The 24,334-nt window shown below is 43.0% G+C and overlaps 1 protein-coding gene across 6 annotated transcripts in view; it reads right to left on the bottom strand.

Moving 5' to 3' along the window:
- LOC109526649 (band 4.1-like protein 1) overlaps window positions 1-24,334 on the bottom strand; it is a 39,956-nt gene that overhangs the window by 6,814 nt on the left and 8,808 nt on the right. For 2 of the 6 annotated variants that reach the window (XM_019888062.1, XM_019888063.1), the window contains exons 2-16: window positions 21,314-21,396; window positions 20,991-21,140; window positions 14,125-14,229; window positions 13,256-13,298; window positions 11,715-11,790; window positions 8,518-8,736; window positions 8,340-8,427; window positions 8,112-8,264; window positions 7,534-7,631; window positions 7,097-7,272; window positions 5,594-5,838; window positions 5,113-5,151; window positions 3,417-3,455; window positions 1,698-1,853; window positions 453-1,430 (exon numbers count right to left, since the gene is read on the bottom strand). In XM_019888062.1, coding sequence (XP_019743621.1) covers window positions 453-1,430; window positions 1,698-1,853; window positions 3,417-3,455; window positions 5,113-5,151; window positions 5,594-5,838; window positions 7,097-7,272; window positions 7,534-7,631; window positions 8,112-8,264; window positions 8,340-8,427; window positions 8,518-8,736; window positions 11,715-11,790; window positions 13,256-13,298; window positions 14,125-14,229; window positions 20,991-21,140; window positions 21,314-21,379 — 2,631 coding nt within the window. In that variant the 5' untranslated portion in view covers window positions 21,380-21,396. The remainder of the gene's footprint in view (window positions 1-452; window positions 1,431-1,697; window positions 1,854-3,416; window positions 3,456-5,112; window positions 5,152-5,593; window positions 5,839-7,096; window positions 7,273-7,533; window positions 7,632-8,111; window positions 8,265-8,339; window positions 8,428-8,517; window positions 8,737-11,714; window positions 11,791-13,255; window positions 13,299-14,124; window positions 14,230-20,990; window positions 21,141-21,313; window positions 21,397-24,334) is intronic. The other 4 variants (XM_019888064.1, XM_019888065.1, XM_019888067.1 and 1 more) reach the window with 4 other exon arrangements.

Here is a 24,334-nt window from a genome sequence, read left to right as displayed (position 1 = left end):
CTAGCGTTGCTACAGAGATGCCAAGGCAGGACCTTGCGTTTCGCAGCCTCTCTCGGCCATTTACGAATAGTTTTCGACGAAGGGATGATTGGAAAAGGCCTTTGCGCTCCTTGCAACAGCAGCCACCTTTGTCATGTGAGGGATGTCGGAAGTATTAAGGTGGGACCTTAGCATAAAGGTCCGTGACATTCTGAAATGACCAAGCAGATGTCAAGCTTTGCAGAGGAAGGGGGAGAAAAGCAAAAAGCTCGCTGCACCGTGGACAAGAATTAAGTTGATCGATGGCTTTTGCTTTCTCAGTCACATGAGTTGTAAAAGGATGAGCGTGTGATTTTGGGTTTACTTTTGAGATGGCAAACACAAGATTTGCATGTCGTTGCGTCAAGCTCATGCAATGTTTGACTTCCCCATGATGGACAGGCGGGTTTTGGTGGGACGCGTGGGTGGTTTACCGCTTGCTTCCTCTTGGTGGCGTCTTGGTTGCTTCTGTAGTGAATGTGGCTGCAGTCAGTGTTGCCGTGGCGGTCTCGGGACCACTGCTTTTTCAGAGGGAGTGTTCGTGGGGGAACTGTTGGTAACCTAAATAGGAGCCTCTCTGCATTCACGTCCGCGTTATTTTGAGTATCTTCCGGTTTCTCGCCTCTTCTTGGCATTGCGTTTTCTGCATTATTAAATTCTCTCAAGTCTTGTCGTTTTTCTGGTCCAGCGCCGCGGTGGTTTTTTCCAGCTGCTGAGTTATCACTGACTCTTGGTGTGTCAGACTGCAGCCTATCGTTATCCTCCAATCCTGTTTTCTCACCAGATTCACCTTCCGATCTTGTCGTTGCTGCATCCCCGACCGGACCCCGCCCAGACCGGCTATAAGGGTTCACACAAAGTACGGAGTCTTTATTCAAAGATTTTTTGGATCGCTGTGGCTTGAGAGGAACGACTTTGGTGACTTCGGCATGTTCAGAGTTCAAAGTTTTGTTGAACTCTATCAGCAAATCTTCAGAGCTTAGACCTTCGATTTCCTGCGTGTCTCTTGAGGCCCCTTTTCCTTCTGAGACCGAATCCAGAGTCTCCGAGGAGAAAGCAAAGTTTTTCGATAGCACTTGGGGTATGTTCTGCTCGTATTGGCAAAGCTTAACATCTCTACTCTGTGTTCCGCTCCCTTGTTTTGCCTTTGGGGAACTGAATCCATTTTCATGAATGTAACTCCTCGCTAATACAGAATTATGACCATTGTTAGTTGCCAAAGGATCATCCAGCGGGCTTCTAACTTTGAGTCCCTTTGCTCTTAAATCAATTTGAGGTGATATCCCAGTCGGAGAGTTCCACGTTCCCCCGTTTTCCTCAGCCCAAGGTGTGTCTGTAGCCAGATTAGAGTCACAATCCAGCGCTTGTCCATTAGCATCCTGCTTCTCAATCAAATTGGCTTCACCAGTCGCCTATGTTGACATAGAGTAAATAGTTAGCCTAGCGTAACACTCCAATGTTACCCCACTTTACACTCAAAGAGATTTTTCAAGACTAGTCAGGGGGAAATGCAAATCACTACATTCCTTGGTCATATGTCAAGATCTGTTTTTCCCACTCGTATGTTCAGTCCCAACAAGTAAAATTTGGAGTGGCTGCACAACACATTACAGGACACCTGGCCAAGCTAAATAGAACAGACAAAGAGAAAATATCCAGGAATCAAATCGCATTCTTACTGGTTTCCGCTCTGGGGTTCCTCCAGGAGGAGTAGCAGAGCAGGCGCGTTTCTCCCTCTGGGTCATCTTGCTGTTGGGCTGCCTCAAGGCCCTCTTCAGCTCATTAATGCTGGCCTGGTGCTTCTGAAGAACATCTTCTGGCTTGTCCAAGAACTGCTGTTTACACAGTGGAAGTCAAGGCTGAGTTACAAATACCAAAGAGATACTTTCCAGATATGTTGTCTTCAAAAGAAAAAAAAGACCCAAATTAAACAGGATCTCTTTATACTCTCCTTGGCAATAACTGTCTACCTCTCACATGCGGAATGACATAGGTCTCATTTGTTTCGACTCTCTCATCGTAGCATAAACAAAACTGCAGTTTGGAAATGTGTGTTGCTATGTTGGACAGTTGTAAAAATGCTTTTTGACACTAATTTTATCCAAATGGGAAGTGTCTTTCAAACGATGCCCCATTTTGAAGCAGCATGCATTTGTGGGATGAGCAGCACGGCTGTGCATTGTGCCCATGTTGAATGGCACGCAACAGCACTGCCTTAGCCAGATGCCTGAAGTTGTTGTCGCTGTTGACTGTTGTTTGATGTCCTTTGGAGGATTGTATGACTGAATTCTCATCAGTAACATACTGGAACATTTATAACAAGACATATTGGCAGTTGCACAATGTACAGTGGAACCTCAAGTTACGAAGGAGCCCGGATCAGCGCTTTGCTTCTTGCGCTATTTCACGGTCATTGGCTCTGTGCGTAACTCATTGCGTTCTGCTGTTTTTCTCATCCTAATTCGACCTCAGAGTGAGTTAAGGTTACGCTTGGCTGTACAACTCCAAGAGAAAGCTGTCGTGTGTCAGCTGGAAGTTCCATTTTTGCACACGTTTCTTCCAAGTCCAAGTTCTCACGGCGGCCGCCTACACTTCTGACCTAATGTGGCACCAAAATCTTACTGTTTGTACATGTACAATATTCGTTGTATCAGAGTGGCTCTTAAATTAAAAGAAAAAAAAATGAACCACAAAAAAGCTAAGCAGGAACAAGCAGCAGCCACACACACACACACACTTCTAAACACAACTTTTACAGTTGCTGCCTTAACCTCATCAATGTGGCAAAAGAAAAGACAAGTACCTCTGTATCAAAATTCTCTAATCCCCATCCCCCAAAAAACTTTTATTTCTTCACAGTGAAGTATATTTTTATGTTGTACTGAATTTATTTTCAACCACACACTGACCAAAATAAGAAAAAAAAATCATAAAATATATATAAAGGTCTGGAACAGATGAATTTCATTTCCAATCATTTCAATGGGAAACTTTACCTTGATTTATGAACATTTTGAGTTACAAACGGGATCATGGAACCAATTAAGTTCGTAAGTTGAGGAACCAACAGTACTCTTTCAATGAACATTCTGGATCATGTTGACGAATCATACACAGCCAAAACCACCTAGTCATGTACATGAACTTCAAGCTGGTCACCAACCTGGTGGCACACCCTCTCTCTACAATCAGACGTGCGATTTTTCAGCTTCGTAGTGTACCAGAAGCTCAAAACAAGAGTCAAGTCGCGACAACAAAATCAAGCAGCTTGATACATTGTACAGCGGAACGTGTTTGTGAACGTGGCATACACTGAAGTCAAAACAAACATTTTTCATGTCGTGTTCGAGCAGGACAATAATTGATGGAAGTCAAGAGTAGAAAAGATAGGCAAATACCTCCTGCTTGGGCCGAGCCGTGGCCAGATCCTTGTCCAACTGGGGAGCGAGCCAAGTGAGATGAGGCGTTTCAGGCAAAGCAGATGACGGTGTGATTTCATTTCATTAGTTTGGTTAATTTGCATGCAAGGATGTCAAAGCTTAAGCCAAAAAAAAAAAAAAGGAAGACAAGCAGGCAAACACTCACACTGTCGTCAAACAATCATTTTCAAAATTGGCTGATTGAATATTAATATACTAATTTGATTTTGCAGACTTAACATGAGCAGCGAGGTCTACTTTCCCTAAAGACCACGTAACAAACGATTATCTGCGCGTGGGCTTTTAAATAAGCGTATCGTGTGTAGAGGGCTCCAATTAAAATGCATGCTGATGATCAAAAACGAGAATTTTCAATGCCTGGCTGTTGGAGAGCCGAGCGTCAAGCGATTAGATCACTGGCGGGTGAGGGGGAAACCGCTAAGCTAATCAGTAGTACTTGAAGACCATCTGTTTGTAATGTGTGCTCATAATAATTGTACCAAAAAAAAAATCAGTCCCTTTAATGGAAGTGAATGTGTGCACCTGTTCTTTACAGCAGTGATTCTCAAAGTTTGGTCTTCTGCAGTCATCTGTGAAAAAAAATCACTGCCTAAATGCAGATTAGTTGTACAGTATTTAATATTTTCATGTATTCTCTCAGAACTTTTATGAAGGCACATTTGTATTTGACTTTTATGTGCAATACATTTGAATTAAATTATTATTTAAATTCTAGAAAAATAGATCTTATTTTACTTATTTTAATAATCGGTAAAGATCAAGAGTATGGCAGTGTATTAAATGAATATATTATTGCCATTTAATCAATGAATCACATGAAAAGAAAAGTTCTAATTTTCCTCCCTAAATTAAAAATCAAGATATTTGAAATTGACAGTGTTGAAAATGCACAATTTATTTTTAATTAGTTATGACTCAGTTAGTGGCTTGGTCAGTAACAGCAATCAGAAAATCGGCAAAAATGCTGATCAATGTATTCTAAATTAAAAGGATATGTTTTAGGGGTTTTTTTGGGGTTTTTTTGATTCACCACAAAAATAATCAGTCGACTTTCATTTAAGTCAACAGAAATCTGAGAATTTTCACAGTTGCAAGGCTGAATTTCCGAGGATTTGTACAATTCTGAATTAAACAGTGTCTCTAAATGATTAACCAAGTTTCAAAAGTAATTATTGATTAACTGAATAATTGGTTAGTTGTAAATTAGCATTTCTATATCAAAGTACATCATTTTCTTTTTTTTTTTACTTGTTTGAAATGGAAACTCATTCACTTTTGATAAATCTGTAAGCCCTATTACGCAACTGCATTTTAATATCGCGCATGAATTTGGGACGTCTGAGAGCTAAGTCGAATTTAACACCCGGTCCTGCAATTTCCTCCATGGATCGAGTCATATTTGCAGACATCATTGGAAGGGAACAGAATTTATTTGCCGACTGTTTTATTTTTTCTTCTTCATTTTCTGTCCATTCATTCTGTTGACAGCTCACGGTGTCTGCATTGGAATGCTGCAAAATCGCCAGCTAAATAGAAAAAAAACATTCCTTTCAGGGAAAAAAAACTCTAAAAGGAGACAGGATGCAGACACGAGGTGCGGTACGAGACCAACAACGACCACAACCACGCGCACACACACAAGGGGCCAAAATACCTCTGGTTTCGAGTCTACAGGCGAGGCTGCTTCCTCGGCCTGCAGGACAAGACAACCCGGCGGGGGTGGAGGGGGGAGGGGGTCAGAAAAGAGGAGAGGGGATGGTTAGCCCAAGGGGATGATGACATTAGAGCAGGGAGACGACAGAAACCTTTCAGAGGCGCTTAAATAAAAATAAGCAGATTTAGGAGCAAGTGAAGTGTCTCTTAAATGCCTGGAGAGGAGCTAAAAAAAAAAAACCCCGGCAAGATTAGATGAAACAATTGAGAAAATAGGGATGGTGAATACCGGTGTCCAATGCAAAGGAAGAGGATAAATGCTTTTATGGATTTGATCATTTTAGATGTTGGTTAAAGTCAACGATGTGGCTCAGTACAAGACTGTGAGTAGTGTATCGAAAAAAAATGAATAAATCTGTTTTGATCAGCGGTCATTCATCAGCGTGAGAGAACAAATGTTAGCGTACCCTTTTGACCCGTACCTTGAACTCCAAAGTCTTGCTGCATGTTGACATGCTCACACCGTGAATGTGCTCTGGACCTTGGTGCAGATCTAAGTCCTGGTCAGGGTCATGATGCAGGTCTTGGTCCTGGTCCGGATAGTGGTAGTGATCATGGTCTAGGTCCAGGCTGCCTTCTTGGTCCAGGTCTTCCCTGGACATGAACTGTGTTCGTTCACTTGAGCTTCGCTGGGACAATTGGTCCATACTGTTACCTAAAGCTGAAGCTGGTTGGGTGCCAGTGGAAGGGGGGGGAGTGCAGCGCTTAGTTTGAACAATCCATATCGGGGCACTTGACCGTACAAATTCCATTTGGTGAATAATAACTCTTGATTTGAACACATTCATGCTGTACATATTCTGTAAAAGAAAAGACTTAGGAGTGGAGTGTGTTTTTAGTTCCCTTGGAATACATCTTTTGAAATTGCTTTTCATGACAGTTTCCTGACAGCAACGGTACATTTTTTTTACACTCGCCTCCAGAGCGCTTTTTACTGAGCCCTGTGAAAGCAGTCAAGCAAATATGCATGACCAGGGAAAAGATCTATTTGATCACTCCTGCCTGGAAGTTTGATAATTTGTCACAAATTACATGACACATTTCATCGGTGTCATTTATAACATTCGTGCCGTTGTTAAATCCAGCTTCTTTCATCTTCGGCAGCTGGCTAAAATAAAACCACTCCTTTCTCATGAGCACTTTGAAACAGTAATTCATGCCTTCGTCACATCCCGGCTGGATTACTGTAATACACTTTACTTTGGAGTCAGCCAATCCTCCATGAAGCATCTCCAGTTGGTCCAGAATACTGCTGCTCGCCTCTTGACTGGTACTCGTAATAGGGAGCACATCTACTACTACTCTACTACTCTGGCATCCCTTCACTGGCTCCCTTATTTTTTTTCAAATCTTGAAATGGCCTCGCTCCACCTTGCCTCAGGTCTTGAGCCTTTTCTATCGCTGGTCCCTCTCTTCGGAATGACCTCCCACTGAACATTCGGCAAGCCCCCTCGCTGCCCATCTTTAAAACTCGTCTCAACACTCATTTTTATTTTTTGGCTTTTGACGCATTGATTTTTAGTTTGACTGTTTTTGTGCTTTTTACTGTCTTTGTTATGAATTTATTGTCTTATTGTTTATTGTTGTGTATGATATTTGCTCCATGTACAACACTTTGTATACAGCGGTGCTTGGTTTAAAGTGCTCTAGTAATACAGTTGAGTTTAGTTGAATTGCATTTGGGAAAACTGTAAGTGGTAATGGACGGTAAGAGAAGAGCGCAGTTTTCCTTTAAAACGCATCGTCAATTTATGTGATGGGTTCACTCTCAAAAATGCCGTCACTCTCCAACTTTTTAAACATATTTAAGCATTTCATGCACCCTGTAACCTGATAACACAATCGGCTGTGTTGTAACCACTGTCCCTGAAAGGTTTGAATGTCAGGACCAAGACAAAAACTGAAGGACGGATTTGAGCTCTTACCCCCGTCAATACTTCGGGACAGCAGGTACCTCTTGCTAACAGAGCGGTCAAAGAGAGGAGCAGGCCTGTCGATCAGAGCACTGGCCTGTCTGGTTTGGGCTTGAGTTCGCCCACTGTAGCGGAACTTGGAGCCAATCACCAGGAAGCCCTTTGGAGGTGGCTCTGGAGATACCAACCTGTCATAACACAGATTATTGTTACAAGTAAAGAAAGATTAAAGAAGCGAATGTATGACATTCAGTCCTGGATTTCAGAGGAGCTCCCTAATACACACTCTTTTTCACCCTATTTGCTTCAAGACAGAATCACTCAAACAATCAATCCCACATAATCAGCAGGATTCCCAACGATTGATGAATGACTGATGAGACCAATCCCTCGTACGGTTGTACCGTGCCATGCAACAGTGCAGAATAGGTGAGTAATCCAAGTCGTACCTGAAGAAGGTGTGGTGCTCAATGCAAACCTTCCACAGGCGCTTCGAGGCCCGATGGTTGGGCAACTTGAAGCCAATGGTGCTCTCAAACTGTTCATACTGAGCCGTGAGGGAGAAGGAGTGGTGGATGGTGGAGGATGAGGAAAAAGGAAGGGTGAGAGGAGCAAGTGCGGGCGGGGGGGGAGACGAAGGGACAGTGTGAGGGTGAGCCGTGTTGACTCCAAAGCAAAGAAAGAATCCATTTCTTGGTCCCTGAGACATTTTCTCGGGTGATACGGTTGTCCTTTCCAAAACAGAACCCTGACCGTCCAGGAAAACTCTCACTGATTTGAGGATAGAAAGAAGGAAAATTCACAGAATGGTTTTGGTATTCACTGTGAAAGAAGTCAATGCGACAGACTACCAACAGTGAAACCATGAAACGAAATAATGTGGCCAAACGATCTGACCTTCGTTCCACTCACTGTGGATTTACCATACGCTGGAATTTACGATCATGAGCCGCCCTCATTGGGCTTGCAAGTACAACAGTTTCAACGTCAAGCACCCTGCGAAAAGACCCAAGTCGTTCGTATCTACCTCTCCAGGACGGATCTTGATGTAGAAGTTGCTCCTCTTGTAGGAAATCTTGAGGATCTTTGGCCAGGCGAAGCGGTTGATCCTTAGACGGTCTCGGTAAATGAGCAAACCATTGGCGCTCACGCCAAGCATGATGTCAATTCCCTCGGAATCCTAAACAGCGTGGGCAACGGTGTGTGGTTTAGGAGTGTGGAGTGACTCAATATTTTTACGGGTTTGTCTCTGTACCTTAGCGTGATGTAGGTCCACCCCGTACATCGAAAGCTTCTTTGCATTTTCTAGAAAATTCACTTCCGCCTCTGCTGGACTCATTCCTCTACGGTGGGATAATCACAAAATCAGTCCCCACTGAATCGGCCGTGGCCCGTAAAGTATCACTGACATTTAGGTGAACATGTGTGTTGACCTATAGTTGCGATGCAGCTCCATCACCCTTTCCTCCAGCTCCCGTGTCTGATTCGGGGCAAAGCGAAAGTCAGCGACGTAATCCGGCCCGTGTTCCTCAGGCTCATAGTCGCCCAGTTCGGCTTGAACAGTGTAGGAGCCCAAGAGGGCATGCGTGACAAAAGAACAGGGCAGTCGGCCGGACAGGATGTCATCCCTCAACTGCAAGCACAGGTAATACCTGAAGGGTAAAACATACGGAGACCTCGCGTAAGGTTTAGCCTTCCGTCTTTTTGTTTTTAGCCCAACTGCACAAACACACTTTCACACGGGCACTGCCACAACATCCATTTGCTGCCAGTTTAGCAAACTTTGAGTCTTGTGAGATTTCAGCTCCAAGGATGTTTTGCAAACTTAATAAAATTCTACTTTGGGGGAATTTTTTACTTTGCACTTATCAAAAAGATGTTCGCTGTTAATCTAAACATACCTGCGGATACAATTGGCAGTTTCTGGTATTGTCAATATGTGTAGCCACACAGGGCAGAATTCTTGGGGATGGGCTGCAAGGTGGCCCAAAAAAATTATCACTGCAGTTTGGATGGGCAATTTTCACCTCGTTTGTGGAAAAATTAGAAAGGCTCTTCCAAAATTTCCCTATAAACATTGAAGGGACAGTTTATCGATGTCAAGACATTTTCCAGAGGTTTTCGCACAGATTCCAGGACCGCCACTGGCTGTTACAGTTGCTAAAAGTTTAAATACGACAACAAAACGAGCATGGAATGGATCAATTAAAAAGCATCTTCACCATTTTTTTTTTCTTTTCTAAACTCGGAAGTTGACCTGCGGCGGCACAGCGGTTTATGTCCAATTTGGCGCTTCCACGAGTAAATTGAAACCAATCCGTTATGCATGGGCATCCAGGATGTGAACATTGGTGTTTATCCCCATAAAATTTGCCTCAAAGACAAGAACTATTACCCTGGACAGCAAACATAACAATATAAGCCACCTAACAGTTGCAGTAATATAAATGAGATGCCGGTGTACGATATAATTGAAGACTTTTAGAGCACTTATATATCACACAACCACACAGCATCTCAGTAAAATGTCTGGCGCAGAAATAATTTCACAGTCATCCATACCGATTGTCTTGGCCACGAGAATATGTTCAGATCAGGAGAAAAAGGTCATAAGCAGAGCTGCCGTTTCTGCCAAAAGTTACAACCCGACCATTATTTTGCGGTTTCAAGCAACTCCAGTGAGGATTCCTGCGTGTTCACAAAACCGATGTGCTCACCGGGTCATCGAAAAAAAATAATATCTTCTGTAAACAGAGTAATTCAAGCAGCAGAGTGTTGGAGCTTTTTTTCACCCATGTCTCACATCTTCCCTTGTTAAATAACCAGTCTGCAGTTCATCTATTATGAATAATTATTTGGATAGAATTATTCGGATACTCATATTTTCCTTTCTTGTTTGACATTTTGGTTCAATCCTGGACACAACAAAAAAAATCTTTTGTCAAGTACAGTGATACCTCTAATTATGAACACAAGTTACGAAACACCTCAACAGGAAAATTGCCTCTTGTTACGAAATAAATGTCAAGATTCGAAAGGTAAAAATACAGTATGGGCTGCGACTCGCAGCTCCGAGTTTCCTGAATGCAACACACTTATAGTTGCTCTGCCATTGGCTATTACCTAGCATTTTCCTGGCATCCCACTGGCTAAGAGGGACCTCTACCGTATGTGTCTATGTAGATAGATAAATAAATAGATATGTGTCGATGCAGCGTCCTTGTCATTCGCCCCTGGGGCCATGAGGCGTTCTGATAGTTTTGCATAAATGTGAATCACCCAGAAAAAGTGTTCACCAGTCGGGCGATCGCTCACTATGCTGATGTTTGCCTTGGACATTTTCGAAGAATTGTTGAAAGCCGACAAAAGCGAACGTCCTTGGATCAGTTCTTTACAAAACACCAGCCAAAAACCACATCTGGGAGAGAACATGAACTAAAGAGGGCAAAAAACAGTGAGGACGCAGTTCAGTTAAATGACCATCATTTTGAGTCTTTATTCTTTGTTTTTTACAACTCTCATTTATTGTGCAATAATCTCATTGTAACATGTATTTGTTACATATTTTGATGCATTTTTATGCTTTAGAAAACATTTATGTCTGAATTTTTGGGGCCTTGGAACGGATTAGGGCATTTACATGGAAAACTTGTCTCTACTTCCAAAATGTTCTTGTGAAGAAATTTCTTCCAGAACCAATTAATTTCGTAAGTAGAGGTACCACTGTATGCCACCTTTCAGTGATGTCCTTCGATTGTCGAATATAGTCTTGTGGGTTTATCCGCAAAAGTTCTTTTTGGGGTCCTTAACGACTGGTACCCACAGACAGATTTTTATCCTTTGCACCTCTGGATCACACAGTCATTAGAATAATCAGGGGTCTCAAATCCCGGTCCGCGAGGGCTGCTTTCCTGCATGTTTTCCATCTCACCCTGCTGCAACACACCTGATTCAAATGATCAAGGCCATTATCAGAGAGCTTGCTGATGAGCTGATCATTTGAATCAGGTGTGTTGCAGCAGGGAGGGACGGAAGACAAGCAAGCAGGAAAGCGGCCCTCAAGGACCGGACTTTGAGACCCTTGCATTCGATGTCTTTGGATCGGTGCCGAACTCGGCATCTGGACTGCATATTCGATATTCATGCTGTATACACCTGCCTGAAAGCGCGTGTGCGTGCACACACACACACACACACACACACACACACACACACACACACACACACACACACACACACACACACACACACCGAAAGGTTTAAGGAGAATGTGACATCTAGCCACGCATGCGATTGCGCATCAACAGAGATAAATATTTCCCCGAATGGAGTCAATCTGTTGTAATTCATCTCGACAGTAACTGGATTAAAACATATAACAGCCCCTTTGGAACCAAATGGAACGGTCAGACTTTGGCTTTACGGCACTCAAAATATTCGACGCCCTTCTCAGTGAGCGTTTCAAGAACAAAAGAGGCCGTGTCTCAATCAAGCTTTGGCTCGAGCACTCGCTGGATTATCCTCATCTGGAGAGAATTGGATTCTGGATCAAGTATAAAAACCGAGCGATAAAAAATAGGTGTTGAGAGACAAAGACACAAAAGACTTCAGAATTTGAATTCGGACCAACCTGGTGATGTCTTCAATGAGCACTGATGGATCTGGCGGATAGAATTTAACAGAGAAGCCTAAAATCCAGGAGCCAACTGTGAACAGATTTCCAACAATGACAGTTAGGCACATTTCCGATTAAGAATCTCGAAACATTCGGTTTAAGACTGCAACTTTGGACCATATGACCCCTCAGACTCACTCGGCCAGTGGATCCCAACATGCTAGGCCTGTTCTAAAAAATAACTCAGCAGGAATGCAACATTGTGATTTTGTAGAGGCGATCATTTGAAAACATGTGAAGGCTTGCACCGGTTTTTGTAAATTAAGTGTTGGCTATCGATATTCATCGGTTTTCCGCCTTATTATATCATTGTTGACAATTATAGCGCACAAATCTTGAACATGATTGGTGTCGTCACTAGAGCCACCAAGATTAATTGTTCGACAATTAATCAATCATCAAATTAATCATTTAGAGCCATAGTTTAACTTTCAGTCGTCTAAATTCTCTCATTTCAGGCTCTCGACAGTCATTATTCTGGTTTCCGTCGCCCTTCATGAATGCAGATTTGATCATCTTTTGGGAATTATCAAAATAAGATACTTTAGAAAAACACTGATGAAGGTTTTTTTTTTTTTTTCCTGAACTTCTGGCTGGTTACGGTCCAAGCCACGAACTGAATCAAATACATTTGAAGTAGTCTCAGAGGTGGAAATCAAACAAGTCGGTCTCAGCATTCATCAGCGGTTCTCTTTCAAGAGGGTTCGTGTATACATTACTCTCTTTCATGTCATAATGCTTAATTGTTGTTGTTTTTGGCTTTATTTAATCATCAAACAATACCATAGATTCAACAATCCTCGGGTTAGCACAAAGTCACTGCAAAAAATAGCTTTGGTGAAACATTTGAATGCAAAATGAATTGGTCGTCGGATTATTCCATGAACTGAAGGAATAACTGATTGAATCATGGACTCTAAAAATATTCAATCGCCTACAGCCCTCGTTGTCACATAGATGAATGCCATTAATTATGACCAATAATGTGAAAATAAAGCTTCTATGAGTATTATGAATCAGTAGCCAACAAGCAGTTCTCCGTTTCCAAAAAGTTGCTGACCGCCGCTCTACACAGACCTTCCACTGGGGCGCACCTCCTCCAAGCGTGGAACATGGAAGCATCCATGGAAACAGGTGTTCAGAACATTTACAAACACCCCGCCCCCCCGGTACAGCCCCTCCCTCATAAAAAATAAATAAATAAATAACGAAACAGAACTTTGCCACTTGTTAAAAAAAAAAAATCCCACTTGCATGCTTGGCCTTCATTTCACCTCCACTTCAATGAATTGAGCCTGTCATCTTGTCGTCCTTTGTTGACTTCGCCAGTTAGTCTGGATGGTCTGATAATGAAGCCAATGCCTCAGACATTTGGCAAAAAAATCCTTTCGATGACCCGCTGCAACACGCTGTCCGGTTCATGAATCGGACACATCCATGCACACATGCACGCTCACACAGGACGTGTGCATAGCGTCTCTGTCTTGTGCACTTACCCCGAATTTGCTTTTTAATCTCCTTTGATGGATCCAACCAATGCTAATAAAGATGAAAAAGAAGAAAAGGACAATGCCTTATTGAGAGTTTTGACCTCAGCAAAATCTTTCACAGACATATTTTCAAGAGCTCCTTGCTGACTGTATATGACTTCCATACTCAAATAAACTATAAACGCATATTCTTCGACTGAATAGCAGCAGCGGATTTTCTTGCTTTCTGACCAAGTACCCTAGTGTGAGGAGTCTGTAAAATCCTATTTGAAGTCTGAACACCTTCTAATTGTTTTCGGGAGAAAAATCTTGAGTGAAGGTTTACATGGACGGTATGGATCTGGCTATTGATCTTGTTCTAAAATCAGATTTGGGTCATTTTATAGGTCGTGCATCAATTATGTTCACATCTTTATACGTGTCCTAATATTTGCGCTCACAAAATTAAAAAAAAAAAAAAAACCTAGTACGAAATCAAGCACTTCATGCTACTGGATGTGTCATTGCATACACTCCACATTTGGCAGAAAACACTCCCCTTCGATAAAATTTCTCATGATCTGCGAGCTTGGGTGGGTTTTCACCAAAGTAGTCAGACTTCCTTCGGTTTCGGTGGGGTTTGGGTTAGGTTTAGGAGATAGGATGTTGCTGCCACCTACTGTAGTGGATGTGCTATTGCACCACTATTTGAAAAGGATTGAATTAACCTAACGTGCATGTTATAAGACTGTAAGAACCAAGTAAACACAGACTGAATTCGACAAAGGATCGCCTGAGTTGAGATTTGAACGCAGACTCTTTCGGCTGTGAGTGATACGCACCCGCAACAAGTCATCACAAATGTTTCCAAAAGTGTGTGAATGTGGTGGCGAGACCTTTGCGCTGTCGGAGTCATGGAACGTCAAGCCGAAATAGTCCCTCTCCAACAGGTTCAGATGGCCGCACACCATGTCCAGCAGTGTTTGGCCCTTGGCAAATTTCTATCAAACACACACACACACACACACACACACACACACACACACACACACACAGAATCACACAGCTATCAATAAATATACAATAATACATAAGTGGATAAGTGGGCAGGTGACGTAATGCAGATGCAAGTGTTGCAACATGATTAATGTATGCCATCAAAGATGAAAAAAAGGGTCATACAAGCTGTGGAATATTCACGAGCTAACACCCATAAAATTATGAGGGGGTCATTTTGTGGAACGGTTATTTGTGTGTATATATATTTATACCTGTTTATATATGAAGATAAATATAAGACTGTTTGGTGCATTTCTTTTTAGTCCTCGTTGACGTTTCGCAACACAAAGGCGTAAGAACCAAGTGAGTGGGCGGGCCGACTCAGTGCGAAGAAACACACAGCGGTAGCTCAACAACAGACCACACCTTTTATTAATGCAGCCCTTGGGAGGGGGCAGAAACAAGCGCACCGTTGGTTACAGCCGCAAACACACAACACGCGCGCACACACAAACGCATCGACTCGGGCGATCCAGCTCCGACTAAGCAGCTGTTACCATAGAAACAGAAGTAATAGGTCCCTTGTGCCCTTTCCCAGTCCATCCATTTCTCTTTGGGCCGAAAAGGCTGAAGCCATGAACATAACAAAAAGGAAGTCAAAAAAATGTGTTCCTTTTTTTTTTTTATTATGTCAAAGCAGTTGTGAAGAAGAAAAATTGGATTTTATTGCTCTTGGGATCCCCCCGCAGTTTTAAAATTGTTGTCATTACTGTGAAGCAACAGTTGGATCACTAAAAAAAAAAAAAAAAAAAAAAGAACTGCAAAGTGCCTTTTCGTTGCAGTAATTTTTCCACTTTTGAATATGTGGCTGTTCAGCTGAAGTCCTCTCTCCAAACCAAATTACAAAATATTTACAAGGCACCTAAATTCTGTGAAGACTCTTTTGACTGTTTGAATGAACTGTTGTCCATAATCTCTCTTGAATATGATGCTTCCCTTTGTCATTGTATTTTAATATTCTGTGTAAAACTTAAATTGCCTTGTATCTGAAATGCGCTACACAAATAAACCTGCCTTGCCTCATTACATGCACGTGTGAAATGAGAAATTGAGAGCAGAAGTGAATCCCTTTTTATAAAAAATAAAAATGAGTATCAACTCAACTTGAATTATAACGCACTTAAAAAAAACATTGTTGCATGAAGACAAAGTGATGTACATGCAGTAAAACTCAGTCACACAATAAGACAGAAAAAACAAGCACCACAAAACACAAAAACACTGCCGAGTCTCTGCGGGCAATCATGTCAATTCAAATCATTTCAATAAAGGGGCTTTAGTTTTCCCCTATTCTTTTTATGATTTGTTTGAAATAAATTAAATACCATATTTTCCACACTGTAAGGCGCTCCATTTTCTCAAAAACCGACAGTGCGCCTTATAATCCGATGCGCCTTATATATGGATCAATATTCTGATTTCTTGGACATAATATTTTAGCTGTTCTGTAAAGCTCTTTGTTACGGATGCAGCGGTTGTGAAAGCGCTAGATAAATAAAGCTGCATTGTATTGTATTCCCTTAGCATAGCTCCATCTAGTGGATGCATAACGCACACGCAGCCACAATTGTAGCTTCTATTCTATGCGCCTTATAATACGGTGCACCCTATATATGAAAACAGTTTTAAAATAGGTCATTCATTGAAGGTGCGCCTTATACTCCGAAGGGCCGTATAGTGCGTAAAATACGGTGCATTTTTTTATACTGATCTAAAGTAAACAATTTCACTTTTTTTTTTTTTTTTTTGAATGGCGTTCCATGTTTCAGCCGCAAAATCCACCAGACATTGAGGAGACATGCTAACCACCACGAAAGACTCATGCTAATGTGCGGTTAACCAGGAGAAGTGAGAAAATGACCGCTTAGCATTTCAAGAGTTGAACAGACAACTACGTAAATTGAGCAAAAGTTCACTTCATTCAAACAGGTGAGAAATCGGCTCAAAATGCTAACATTCAAAAAGCATTTTTTTTTTTGGTGAAATCCATGAATGATTTACAAACAACCAAACCAAATACCGCACTTGCGGCGGAGGCTTGAAGCCTACACAAAGGTCACGGAATTCCCGCTCTAATCGTGTGGCTTGATCATTATCTCGTTGACCAGCCAAACCTCGATGCTCAACTTCTCTGTGGTTTTCGCATCAAAGCCGCTTGCTCGGTGCACTTCACGGCTGGAATCTCAGTAGGGATTTTTCAGCATTCATCATTGTGTCCAAACAGTAGACTCGCTTTCACGACCACATGCGTTTGATCTCCCCCCCGCCGATCTTAAAGCTTTCCTCCGCCTATCTCGCACACACATTCTATTTTGTCCCCGGTCACACAACTGCGCGTTCATCTGTCAAATGCATGATATGGATTTCCTGTCAAAGTGCAAATATATCTTGTGTCGTGGGCCACGAGATGTGAAGGGATGGATGCTTGTGCATGTGAAGGAGGGGGGTGGTATTACGCAATCGGTTAAGCCGTGAGCTAAAACAATCCGCAGACACAATCGAGGTTCGAGAAGGAAAAAAAAAAAAAGTTTTGAGAGGTGGAAGAATGGGGTGAGGCCTTGTTAAAGGGTGAGTTGGCGGTTTACAATATGCGAGATTTGAATGTAGCCTCACTTCATATCAACCTCCCACATTCAAATCCGACCAAAGACACGTCCTTCGACAATATGCGTGTGCAAGTTCACGGTAAGAACGTGCACGTAAGCAAGCCGTTCTTATCCACGGCTGTTCCATTGCTAGCATGATTTATTTGCGGTGAACCGCTGTGCTGTCACTCTTATTTTCAGTTTGTTCAATTCCTTCTGCAACTGCGAAAAAAAAAAAAGTTTTGAGAGGTGGAAGAATGAGGTGAGGCCTTGTTAGGGTGAGTTGGCGGTTTACAATATTCGAGATTTGAATGTAGCCTGGCTTCATATCAACCCCCCACATTCAAATCCGACCAAAGACACGTACTTCGACAATATGCGTGTGCAAGTTCACGGTAAGAACGTGCACGACAGCAAGCCCTTCTTATCCACGGCTGCTACATTGCTAGCATGATTTATTTGCGTTGAACCGCTGTGCTGTCACTCTTGTTTTCAGTTTGTTCAATTCCTTCTGCAACTGTCTCCTCCTTTGGTCAATGGCATTTATATCTCTGTGTGCCATTTATCGCTTTCGCCGTACGTAATATGTTTGCTTCTGCTGGAAGGGCGTATTTGGAAGCATTTAAGTGACGCGCATTTTGTGTCATCATTAAGGGGGCCCTATTTTGGTATCAGCATTTAAGTGACGCGCATTTTGTGTCATCATTAACATTAAGGGGGCCATATTTAGGCAGGCACCCGTGTGCTCAGGGTAAAAACGGGAGCATCTTCATTTTGGTGCCAGGGCAAGTGTAGCCTTGCATGTTCGGGTCCATGATAAAATCGAGACTAAAAATTTCAAAATATCATATGTGGTAGATAAAAACAATGCAATATGAAAAGTGTTTTCTTGTTTTCCAAAACCATTTGCAAATATATATTTTAGGTACACTTTAACCCTTTCAGGGACAGCGCTTACTGCAGTGGTCAAGTTATTATGTTATCAGGTTACAGAGTGCATGCAAAGGTTCATTCAAATTCCTTCCTACTGCGTTTGCGTTCTCATTTTCACCCACATCTAATTGGTCGCAGGCCTACCTGTGCATGTTTTCGTCTTAGAGCAGTCGCGGTTAACCACGCAGAGGCGAAGAGTCACAATTTTTGCTCTTACTCCAAAAAGTCCCTCCCCTCCTCTCACATCCTCACTCTCTTTTGCATGTTTTGACCAACTCCCCCTTCATTTCATGCCTTTTTAGCCCATGCAATGTTCTTGATACGAGTGCTTCATAAATGCTGGAAACTGCGACGTTGTCCTTTCAAAGTGGGCAAGCTGTGCTTGCGAAGATCAGCCCCACTTTGGAAATTCCTCGTTGATGTTTGCACAGAGTGAAATGAAGTGGCGCTGAAGATTTGAAGCCTTGACATGCTCTAATGATGCCCGAGCAGCATGGCTTGCTGTTACATTCAACAAGCACGGCGTTTAAACATCCTCTGTTCGTCTTCATATTTTTGTTTTGCGTTTTTTTTTTCCACCTCCCATATTGAGAGCAAATTTGGTAACCCAGCAGCACTCATCCCTGCATCTCAGCGGACTCTGCTTTCCGCACACACCGCTCTCACAGCCGCGTTAGGCATCAACGTGAATTTCCAAACACAAAGGTAGCAAATGTTGATTTCTCTTCAGGATTTGTTCAAGGTCGAAAATGCCCACAAATACATTTCGCCAGACGTTCACAAACGGTTTCCATTTCTTGCCCGAGAAATTTGAATGGTCAAAATTTATTGTCGACAAGAAAAATGTTTGCGAGCATTTGTACTGTTTGCCGCTCAGTGGGATAAAGGGCCAAAGTCAAGATTCTTTGTGTGCTGTTTAACTAGTTGCATTTGGTGTTGTTTGGGGGGGGGACACATGAGTGTTTAAGGTGAATCCACTGTTTTTAACATCCGTGTGACTGGGGAGAACACACAAACTCCACACAGGAAGGCCGGAGCTGGAATCGAACCCGGTACCTCTGCACTCGATGCGCTAACCACTCGTTCACTGAGCCCCAATTGTAAATTGTTTTTCTTCAGTTGTGTTTTTCAGAGCAAGAGAGGCCAAAATCGAAAATACAATTAGAAGAAGGAGTAAATGCCCAGCCCTTCCGGCTACCTTGTTTAATGGCAGCGGGCCCGTCAAGGCCTACAAGGGCGATTGACACGAATAAGGTCAGACGTTCTCATCACACACTCTTCATCATGTGCATGGGCCGATGCGGTGAAAGAGCTTCATGATGAATGATCGACATGCAACCAGGCACGTGGAATGCCTAGTTCACATCCCCAGATCTTCCCGGAAAGTCTTTTCTTTTGCATGTTGAGTCATCTAAATTCATCAAACTGCACAATTAAAAAAAAAAAAAAACTGAGCAATTATGTCCCCGTGGCTTACCTGAGGAGTACCCAACCTCCGCAGTGAAAGCACCGGCCGTGTTTTCCTGACTCAGTCGCATTTATTTCCAGCAGACGCATTGTCTCGCTGAGGCGCGACGGAGTGCGGTGTGCTGAGTCAAGGACCTTTCGAAACGGAGGAAAATTCGCTCTTTCTTGCGCAGTGTGACAGCAATTCGAGGCATTGGTACATGTTATGTGTGGCTATAATTGCGGCAACAAAACAAGATTTAAAAATAAAAGCCGAATCTAATCATACGTCTGCAATTTTGCGGGACGCTTAAACAATAGAAATTCCTCCGAGAATGAATCGGCTGTTTAATTTTGAAGCATCCGTGTCTATCGGCATAATAAGCCTCAATGGGACAGCGAAACTTTGAGACCCTCAAACCTCAAAGTACTGTTTGCATTCTTTTAGCTGTGCAATAAACATTGTTTACTTCTAAAATGAGCGCCTGGCATTCATTGAAATGTCGTCCTAACTGAAGCAGTTTGTTTCGGGGTAGTCACTGCAAAAGAGGCCCTGTGTTGTGTTACTTGACCTGAAGCTGCTCTGTTCATTAATTGCTTTTAGTTTTCCCAATAGATGCTGAGTGTTTTATCTCCAGTCATCCGGTAGTTCATTTGAACAAAATGAACTGAAATCCCCATGTGAAAAGCTGCTTGGACACCATACCGAGGTACGAGCAGAAATTAGCCGGATACTTTTTGATCCGCGGAGGACAACATAAAAAAATTAAAAATGAGGGATAGAATTTGGATCCTGGTGCGGTGTGGAACAGTTCCATTGCTTTGTCACTCGACCGTGGCCACATTTTTATTGCCTTCCTACCAGTGTTTAATACAGACTTGGGCAAAGTATGGCCCAGGGGCCACATTCATCCCACCTACACTCTCCGACTGGCCCTCTTCGTGACCATGAAGTCAAAGTAAAACGGAAAAATATGCGGTGCTTTCATTTGGAAAGTTGCGCTTTGTATGTACACATGGCCACGAGCACAAGCAGCTAGCAAAAGCTGTGACCTGTGCCTGAAGTGTTGCCAACTTTGAGACGTTGCAGATGTTTTAGCGATGTTGAGCAACGTTTCGGATCCCTCTGCAGGGGGAAAAAAACGATTTTGGAGAGTGGTAAATTTTACCCATGAAAATTGGGAAAAACGTACCTGATTATTTTACGCAGTAAAAGAATCAAGAAATGAAGAGTAATTTATATCTAAACTACCTATTTTATATCAGTAAAAAGAATTGCTACAATAAAAAAAAAATAAAAATAAAAAAAATAAAAAACAAAAACTGTAGAATCCTGGGCAGCTCGGTGTTCCAGTGGTTAGTGCCTCGACCTCACAGTGCAGAGGTGCCGGGTTCGATTCCAACTCTGGCATTCCTATGTGGAGTTTGCATGTTCTCCCTGGGCCTACGTGGGTTTTCTCCGGGTACTCCGGTTTGCTCCCACATTCCAAAAACATGCATGGCAGGCTGATCAAACACTCAAAATTGTCCCACGGTGTGAGTGTGAGTGCGGATGGTTGTTCGTCTCTGTGTGCCCTGCGATTGGCTGGCAACCGGTTCAGGGTGTCCCCCGCCTACTGCCCGAAGACAGCTGGGATAGGCTCCAGCACCCCCCCCCAACCCCCGCAACCCTTGTGAGGATAAAGCAGCTCAGAAAATGGATGGATGTGAATGAATGGCCAGTGAATCGAACCATGTACCTCAACAGCGGTCTCGTAGTCGGAGCCGTCAAGCAAGCTGACTTTAACGGGGACAGTTTTCGGCCTCTTGTTGCTCTTCTGAGGGGATTTGGAAGCCTTGCTGGGAGTCTTGTCCGAGCTTTCGTCAGCATCTCGGTGCTCCTCGGGCACCTGGATAGAGAAAGTCAAAACGTCTCTTCGTCCCACTACTTTCATTCAAGTTCATTTTCTTGTCTCGTTTCGTGATTAAGTGCAAGAAGATCTAAAAATGTTCAGTCGAGGTGGGTGGAATGATTGAGAGACCCGAATAAAACGAGCTGCTGTTAGTTCCCCAGTACACCCACCTGATTGGTTCTCTTGCAGTCACCCTCCATTGCACTTTTCATTTCCTCAGCCAAAGCTGTTGTCATAGAAATGGATTGAAGGCCTGCAAGCACACATAAACACAGTCAGATCTAATTCCGCTTGCGCAAAAGAAAGAACAGCCCGGCTGGAATGATTACTGGCCCTAAATGTCCAATTTGGCGATATTGTCGTGATTGATTTAACAAAACTCTCTCCCTCTGTCACTATCCTCACATTAATTGAGTGACGCCGGCAAACTGTATTAGTCTCTGCCATTCACCTCCGGTTGGCTTTTCATCCACCGAAAGGATGTTAAAACAAAGAAAGACGAGTGCAGGGTGTAGAGTGCAGGCTCCGGCGTCTTCTCGAGCAGAGACGTCGCATAAATTCTATCAGCCGCCGAGCAGACAACCCAGAAAGAGGAAAAGGGAGGCAGGGAGGAAAAGGCTAATCATCTGAAGATGTGGAAGGAGGTTCCGAAGAGAGATGATAGAACACAAGTCACGAAGAGAATGACAGCAAGGTGGGGAGATGGACATAAAAGCAATAACGCAATATACAGCTGACGGATGAGAGTTGTCATTTGAAGGTGACCACTGCACTCTGGTCCAACCCCATCTTGTGTAGAAGAGCTGAAATTCAGATGAGGCGTCATGGGAAAGAGGAACCAATTATCCAAGAGAAAAAAAAAAAAAAAAACCCCTGAGTCAGTCAGTGACTTTGTTATCAAAAGAGAGCACGGGATGTGAGGTTTAACATCTTCATATTTCAGCTGAACTTGCCCGAGATAACACCGGAAAATGCTCTTTTGAACGACAGAGTGCAAATTAACTTGGTACATGACCAAGTAGAAATATTGCAGTGTGACCGAACAGAAGCCTTGCAATTCCGTGCAAATATATGAACAATTATTTATTTTCTCAAGTGGACTGTTATTTTTAGTTTTTGTCTTTTGGGGAGGGGGCGGGGTTGACCTGTTTATACGGTCAAGAACACATCCCCAAGAGACATTACAATCATATGGGTGATCCACATATGGGTGATCCACTCTGCACTCCTCATGACCAATCAATGATTTCATTTATCCAAGAGAGGCATTCAGACTTGCGCGTTGACCTCACAGTGCAGAGGTACCAGGTTCGATTCTGGCTCCGGCCTTCCTGTGTGGAGTTTCCATGTTCTCCCCGGGCCTGCGTGGGTTTTCTCCGGGTACCCCAGTTTCCTCCCACATTTCAAAAACGTGCCTCACAGGCTGCTTGAACACTTAAAATTGTCCCTAGGTGTGAGTGTGAGCGCGGATGGTTGTTTGTCTCTGTGTGCCCTGAGATTGGCTGGCAACCGGTTCAGGGTGCCGCCCGCCTACTGCCCGAAGATGGCTGGGATAGGCTCCAGCACCCCCCGCGAACCTTGTGAGGATAAAGCGGATCAGAAAACGGATGGATGGATGGATGTGGCATTCACAGTGCCCCTTTCGACATCACTTCTAAACTCTGCTTCCCTAATCATCTGCGCAAGGTGAAGAGAGCGAGAGATAGAAGCCAAAAAGAGCCGTAATCTTTCTGACAGGATTCCATTTTTGATCTTTCTTCTTTTTATTCTATTTTGAGTTCTCATTGTGTGGAGCTCTGCGGTTCAAGAATCCGAAGGTAAGATTAATTTCAAAAGTCAAACAATTGAAGCACTCGACTTATGGCCTTGCTTCTCTTCCATTTTGTCGGCGTGTTCAAAAGGTGCTTTTTTTTGCTTTGCAGTCAGTCCGTCAGCTATTTGTGGAAATATTTGCCGTTTCTACAGGATCTTTTGTCAGCGTCCCAAAGATGGTGATGACGGATAAACGGGATGCTTTTCAGTCCGTTCTCATCCCAGAGAAAAATTACTTCCCAGAATGCTCAAAATGGTTTATTTTAAAACAATGCTTCTCATGTGCTAGACATTTGGGAAATAGTAAATGAGCGGGTTTTCACGTGGCGTTTTTCCACATCAACCACATGGGAAAATGTTCTCGGATGTTGCCTCACTCACATAGAAATGGATAAGCATCTCTGAGGTTGTATTTTCTGCGGTTCAAATTTGCAAACAGTTGGTGACAACTTGGGTTGCATGAAGAGTGAATATTCCAAAATGACAAATGTTTAGTGTCATAAATGTTTCTGAAGATCTCTCATCATGGTCTCAAGTCCAGCAAGTTTTGCTTCAGGAAGGGGATAAACTGTGGTGACCCCTGACAGGACAAGAATGGTTTGAGGAAAAAAATAAAATAAACAAGACAGAAAAAAAAATTGGGAAGCGCTTGGATCAAAAGTTCCATGAATCAGTTTAAACAGCTCAAAAGTGAAACAGCACAGCTGATTTTAAAAAACAACCAAAGATCGACAGTGACATTGAGCAACTCGTTGTTGTGGAAGATATACACAGTTATTTTCTTTATTTTTAGGCAAACTGTTCTAAATGTTCGAAACACAATGACCTCATTAACGACCAAAAATCTGTTTTCTTTTTCTTTTTCTTTTTTAGCTTTTGTATGTTAAATGTTTTGGGGTTTTGTTTTTTTTTTTTTTTTTTTTTTGAAAGAAAGGTACATCTGAGGTTTTATCAGTTGTTGGTGAGCTGAATCAAATTGCCACTGGACTCTCGGTAATCTGACGTAGGTTACTGCCTTACACTAACATCCATCCATCCATCCATCTATTGTCTGAACCGCTTTATCCTCACAAGGGGGGTGCTGGAGCCTATCCCAGCCGTCTTCGGGCAGTAGGCGGGGGACACCCTGAACCGATTGCCAGCCAATCGCAGGGCACACAGAGATGAACAAACATCCGCGCTCACACTCACACCTACGGACAATTTTTGAGTGTTCAATCAGCCTGCCATGCATGTTTTTGGAATGTGGGAGGAAACTGGAGTACCCGGAAAAAAACCCACGCAGGCCCGGGAAAACATGCAAACCCCACACAGTGAGGCCGGAGCTGGAATTGAACCCAGTACCTCTGCACTGTGAGGTCGATGCGCTAACCACCGCT

The sequence above is a fragment of the Hippocampus comes genome, unplaced genomic scaffold (genome assembly GCF_001891065.2).
Source record: "Hippocampus comes isolate QL1 unplaced genomic scaffold, H_comes_QL1_v1.1 scaffold14, whole genome shotgun sequence".
Classification (NCBI taxonomy): domain Eukaryota; kingdom Metazoa; phylum Chordata; class Actinopteri; order Syngnathiformes; family Syngnathidae; genus Hippocampus; species Hippocampus comes.
The sequence above is the reverse complement of the archived record's forward strand: the minus strand, read 5'-3'. Positions and strand labels throughout refer to the sequence as shown.